The following is a 6,409-nucleotide window of genomic DNA, read 5'->3' as shown; positions in this document are numbered from 1 at the left end:
TCTCTCTCTCTCTCCCTCTCTCTCTCTCGCTTTCTCTCTTTCCCTCTCGCCTCCTCTCTCTCTCTGACTCTCTCTATCTCTCTCTCAGGTCCTTTTGTTTGTACCATAGCAGTAGAGAGGGACAGGAGTGTTGGGATTTATCAGCAGATTGGGGGATGGGATGTGGGAATTGATGACAATAGTAGTAACATGAAACTGACCTGTACAGCAGAGGTTAGAGGTTGAAAGTGTAAGTCTACGTGTCAGTAGCCTCCAGTGTTTATGAGAGCATGTACCAGTACAAAGTCATACTTTCATCACTATGGGTGTGAGGGCATTGGTCCTGAAAGACAACCGGCTAAGGGGACAGAACTGATGTTGAGCGGGCCTCGATGCAGTCATTGCTGCTGCTGCTGCTGTGGTGGGAGTTGAGCGATGCTGGGGAAGTGGTGGTTTTTGTGCGGTAGATGTTCTTGGCTAGTGACACTGGATGGGTTTTGAGACGAGATATTCTCCCCTTCTATACCCAGCTCTACATCGTCCGAACGTGCAACATGTTTCACTTGTGAGGACGGGTCGTGTGTCACTAATGATGTGTCTGTCCGAGGTGGGATTGAGCCATTTGTGGTGGTTCTACGTGGTGCTACATTGGGCCAGCTGGAGGCCAGGCCAACAGGCTCCTCCCTGATATTGAGGTTAAGGTCAGGATACAAGCCTCGTAGCTCCTGCTGTCTATGGGGAGCAATGTTCAGGTCAAGGGTCGGGAGGTTGGACGTCAGCTGTCCACTGGTGTCACTGACATCCTCCTCTATACTCTGTGCTGAGCTCACAGACCCACCCTGGAGCACCAATGTTTGCCTCCCTAGCGGAGTGAAGGACACAGGGTCAAGGACAGTCACCTCCATCCCCGGCCGCAGGTTGCTGATCTTGGGCCGAGCGATAAGTGCATCCATTGATAAACAGTGAGACTGTGGAATACTCGCCACCTGCCCACTGTCTGTGTAAGTGTTAAAGCCACGGAGGTAGAGAGCGCTGACAGGTAGACTTTGACGGCGGAGGAAAGCCGCATCTCCCGGTGAGCCAGGGCGCAGGCCCAGGTAGAAGGACAGGTCCCTCCGGATGTAAGGCACGCTGTAACGCCTGCCTCTGATAGAGGAGGTAGACTGACAGACTGCAGGCTCACTGTCCTCGCTGGCGGGACTCAAACCACGGACACTGTGCTCGCTGAGTTCCGAGTCTGTGGTGGGGTACCGATACAGTAAGTTCACGTCATTCTCAACCACGTCGTCTTCCTCACTCCCTCCTTCCTCTGCACTCCCTCCTTCCTCTACTCCCCTCTTCGCTCCTTCAAGGTCTAGTTCTGGTTGTGAAAGACATCTGCCATGCACCGTGTGGTGAGCAACATCCTCCCTTATCCCCTCTTCAAACACCTCATCCCCACTCTTCTCCAAACGCCTCTCCTTCTTCCTGTCTTCCACAACAGCCATCTCCTCCTCAAAATCTCCTTCCTGGTCAGTGTCCAGCTCTTGTCCATCTGTCTCTTTGTCCATTACTGTCTGCCAGCTGGCTTGGTTCTGCCTTAAGTGGACCAACAACTGAGCACTGAGCTTAGAACCCAGGAACAGGTCCCAAGCAGAGAACAATGGACTCACTACGAACTGCATGAACCCTGTAAAAAAGAAAAGAAAGAAAGGCTGTGAACTCACAATGAACTGCATGAATTTGGGGGGGGGGGGGGTGCAGAGCAACATACAGAGAACAATCTATATCCTCATCCTTATTCTACTCCTCCAGTTAATTTCTTTCTTCCTTCTTTCGCCCCCGCATAGCGGGTTTATCCCCCTTGGAGATAAAGAGTTCTAGGTCATTGTGGTTCTGTTTGTTGTGGTGGTGAGTTAGAGTCTCATAAAGCCGGTTGGAGGGCATTACTGGAAGGTTCTTCTTAAATCTTTTCTTTCTCTCTGTTGTTTCTGTTAGTCTGTCTTACTTTTTCCCTGTGCTAAACATCTATGATGTTTACGAGCTTTTCTTTACTCAAACAAAAAGTCCTTCATTAAGGCACTGACCATGCTGTATGTTGGCCACCGTGTTGCCATGGCGATCACACAATGGAGTCACGGGGAGGTTGAGTGCCCGCTCCGTGTCACCTGGGGAATACAACAGTGGGTGGGTTCAAATTACACAAAACAGAAAATGTTTCAGTCAACAAAGGGCAGTTGTGGATCTGAATCTCATTTTATGATTGCAAGGGCCTGTGTTCGAACTCCACAACATACAACTTGGATTTTATCAGAAGAGTTCAGAGTCTAGAAAACTGACCAGCACCATAGGATAGCTCATAAAATCACAGGGGAAGAGACCATTGAAAAGCCGTCAGACAAAAAAAGGCCCTGTGACCATTCTCTCTGATAACTTTCTGGAAAAAGACAGATGAGTCTTTTTCTTTCCTTTTGTTGACCATGAAGTAAATATAGAACTACATACATGCACATATTGAACACATTACTCACCATCTTTATCTCCTCATTAAAAAAAGCCCTGGCAGCTCACAGCACTAAAGACCACCCAGATTTGAGTGCAATGTGTCATGCTCATTATGAAACATGTGTGAGTGACAGAAAGAAAAGCTGTTATCAAGAAGGGTTCCAGTTCAAATTTAGATTTGCTAGAATAAAGGCAAAATCGTACAGACTGGTGAAACATGAAGGATCTATATATAAAGCATGTCATGTTCGGCTCGATCAGCAAGCCAATCCTTTCATGGATCCTGAAGATGGGGGAGGAGTAGCTATGGCATTGTATCACCTGCAATGATACCTGTTCTCTAACTAAGTAACCCAGCAGTAGTAAAGCATGTCTTGTTTGAAGTGTGTGGCTTGTACGATGCGCTGATTTGAGGACATACCACATCATATCCACTGCTAAGTGTGAGACTCCGCAATACACTAAATTAAAAAGTGATGTTTGACAGTCCTACACTGAACAGTCTATACATTGTGTTGCTTGTGGTGCATATGCTATATATTGTGTGTGTTGTATCATGTGTTGTGAAGAGTGTGAGCATGCCATGTGTTATGGTGTATGCAGTTATGAGTTACCTAGTGTACTGAGTGTATGGTGCTCATTTTCAGCGGAGCGCTATGCGTCTGTTAGTCCGTACCTGCACGAGCGTGTGCGCATGTGAGTAGTGCTAAGAGTCATATTTTGTATTACCTGTGTAAACTATTAATTGTGTGTGCTTGTGTTACTGTGTGCCTGTCAGCTGAATATTGTGCTGCTTATGCTTACCCTGTGTGAAGAACTCTCGACAAACACGCCTGCTCCAACGACGACTGGTCAGCCAGGTCCGACATGGGTTGGAGATGTCGGCACACTTGAGCGCCATCTGAAAGGGACATATAAGGATACAGAACATGACCAAAGTGGGAAGGTGGAGAGAGGAGGGCAGAATATAAATAGCAATTTGCACTGTAGCACATATGAAAGAGCGGGGGAAGGGGGTGAGGAAAGATAAGGAGAACAGATGTTTGACAAGAAAGAAGGACCAAAACCACACCACAGCACCCTCCAAATATCCATTTGTATACTCTACACATAAACAGATATATTTTTTAAAGTAAATATAGATAGATTTACATACACACAAAGACAGCCTAAGCACATTCATACACATGCAAAAAACAAACATACGTAAAGACAGGCAGAAATATGCCAGAGACATTCAAGGTACCATACCTGTAACATAAAGTGCCTGTGCTCCTCCACTCGCCGGTACTCAAACTCTCCGCTCTCAATGTAACGCTGTCGACACAAAAGGATACATATTATTTTTGTTTTAGGTTTATGTATGAGTTTTATGGCACTTGCATCACAATTAGGTTATATATAATATAGATGCTAAAGATTAGAGGTGCTACTAGAGAGTAAGATACAAGAAAGAGAAGGAAGAGAGATAAGGACAATAGATGTTGGACAGGAAAGAAGGAGCGAATCACATCAGAGCACTAGCTAACCACCACTCATACGTGTCAAACTACTCAGTTACAGACATAGAATTACATGAATGCACAAATATGTGGATAGACATACTCATAACCCCATAGTTTTTGTCTCCTGTATGTCCCCTCTATGTCTCTCCACATTATGTTTCCCTTATGTTTTCAATATCCCTGAATATCCCCCATGTGGCCCCTCATTGTTCCATGTATATCCCCTGTATGTCCCCTTTATGTCCCCTGTATGTCCTTTGTATGTCCCCTATATGTCCCCTGTATGTCCCCTGTATGTCCCCTGTATGTCCCCTGTACGTCCCCTATATGTCCTTTGTATCCCCCTATATGTCCCCTGTATGTCCCCTATATGTCCCCTATATGTCCCCTATATGTCCTTTGTATGTCCCCTGTACGTCCCCTGTACGTCCCCTATAAGTCCCCTGTATGTCCCCTGTATGTCCCCTATATGTCCCCTGTATGTCCCCTGTATGTCCCCTATATGTCCCCTATATGTCCCCTATATGTCCCCTGTATGTCCTTTGTATGTCCCCTATATGTCCCCTGTATGTCCTTTATATGTCCCCTGTATGTCCCCTGTATGTCCCCTATATGTCCCCTATATGTCCCATATATGTCTTTTGTATGTTCTCTGTATGTGCTCCATATGTCCTCTGTGTGTCCTCCAATGTATCCCTGGTATATCCCTGGTATGTCCCTTGTAGTCTGTTTAGCCCCTGTATGTCCTCTGTATATCCCCACATATCAGGAGGGTTGTTGGTTGAGGCTCTGGTGTGGTTTGCTCCTTCTCTCTTATCAAACATCTATCGTCAATATCTTTCCTCCTTTTTCTCCTTCTTTTTTATGTTTCTATCTTACTGTCTCGTAACACTTCTAATCTTCGGCACCTATATGACCTTATTGTGTTGCAAGTGCCGTAAAACTCTTACTATAACTAAAAGTTTATTCCCACATGTCCCCGGTATATCCCCACATGTCCTCTGTATATACCCACATGTCCCCTGTATGTCCCCTGTATATACCCACATGTCCCCTGTATATGTCCCCTGTATATACCCACATGTCCCCTGTATATATCCACATGTCCCCTGTATATACCCACATGCCCCTTGTATATACCCACATGTCTTCTGTATTTCCCCGCATGTCCCCTGCTTGTCCCCACATGCCCCCTGTATATCCCCTAATGTTCCCTGTATACCCCCACATGTCCCCTAATGTTCCCTGTATACCCCCACATGTCCCCTAATGTTCCCTGTATACCCCCACATGTCGCCTAATGTTCCCTGTATACCCCCACATGTCTCATGTATGCTCCCAGATGTCCCCCTGTATGTCCCCTGTATATACTCACATGCCCCTTGTATACACCAACATGTCCCCACATGTCCCCTGTATATACCCAAATGCCCCCACATGTCCCTTGTATATACCAACATGTCCCCACATGTCCCCTGTATATACCCACATGTCTCCTGTATATACCCACATGCCCCCTGTATATCCCCACATGTCCCTTGTATATACCCACATGTCCCCACATGTCCCTTGTATATACCCACATGTCCCCACATGTCCCCTGCATATACCCACACGTCCCCCCATGTATATGCAACATGTCCCCTGATATACCCACATGTCCTCTGTATGTCCCCACATCCCCAGTATATCTCCAACATGTCCCATGTATGCCCCCACATGTCTCCCATATGTCCCCACATGTCCTATGTCCCCTTGTGTCCTTACACTGAATTTAAGCAGGAACTCCTGTTGCCTGGTGATATCTGTGGCCAAGATTAAAACTCTCAGCAGACGAATAAACTCACACCTGGAACACACACATAGGAATAATATGAGTTTTAGTTTTAGCAAATGTTTTAAGGCACTTTTAAAACAAATAGACAACATAAAAGTACTGAAGATTTGAGGTATTACAAGGAAGTAACATACAAAGAAAAGAAAGAGGAGAGATAACGACAGATTACATTTGGTAGGAAAAAAGGAGCAAATCATATCAGAGCACCCGCCAACACTCTCTTAGAAGATGAACTCATATCTGCAATTTTTGAAGAGAAATTACACCCCCCCCCACACACACACTCACACACACACACACACACACACACACACACATGCATGCATGCCCACACACGTACAGATATACACACCCAATAACTCTTATCTGTAATAAACAAACAGAAATTAGACATATAAAAGCTTACACAAGAATACACAAACTCTCTCTCACTTTCTTTTATTTCTGTGTCTCCCTCTCTCTTTCTGTTCCTCTGTCTTTCTGTCCCTCTGTCTGTCCATCTGCCTGTTTCTTTGTATGTTTATCTGTCTGTCTACCTGTCTGTCTTTCTGTCTGTCTATCAATATGTCTACCTACCATGCCCCCCCCCTCTCTCCTCTCTCTC

At 45.8% G+C, this 6,409-nt stretch overlaps 1 protein-coding gene across 1 annotated transcript in view; it reads right to left on the bottom strand.

Moving 5' to 3' along the window:
- Positions 1-26: 26 nt before the first annotated feature.
- LOC101852864 (high affinity cAMP-specific 3',5'-cyclic phosphodiesterase 7A) overlaps positions 27-6,409 on the bottom strand; it is a gene marked incomplete at its 5' end in the record, with an annotated part of 14,529 nt that continues 8,146 nt past the window's right edge. Inside the window, 5 exon segments of the mRNA XM_013085528.2 lie at positions 27-1,648; positions 2,046-2,126; positions 3,268-3,364; positions 3,715-3,780; positions 5,736-5,817. Of these exon segments, the coding sequence (XP_012940982.1) occupies positions 378-1,648; positions 2,046-2,126; positions 3,268-3,364; positions 3,715-3,780; positions 5,736-5,817 (1,597 nt within the window).

The sequence above is a fragment of the Aplysia californica genome, unplaced genomic scaffold (assembly GCF_000002075.1).
Source record: "Aplysia californica isolate F4 #8 unplaced genomic scaffold, AplCal3.0 scaffold00382, whole genome shotgun sequence".
Lineage (NCBI taxonomy): Eukaryota > Metazoa > Mollusca > Gastropoda > Aplysiida > Aplysiidae > Aplysia > Aplysia californica.
This window is presented reverse-complemented; position numbering and strand designations above follow the sequence as displayed.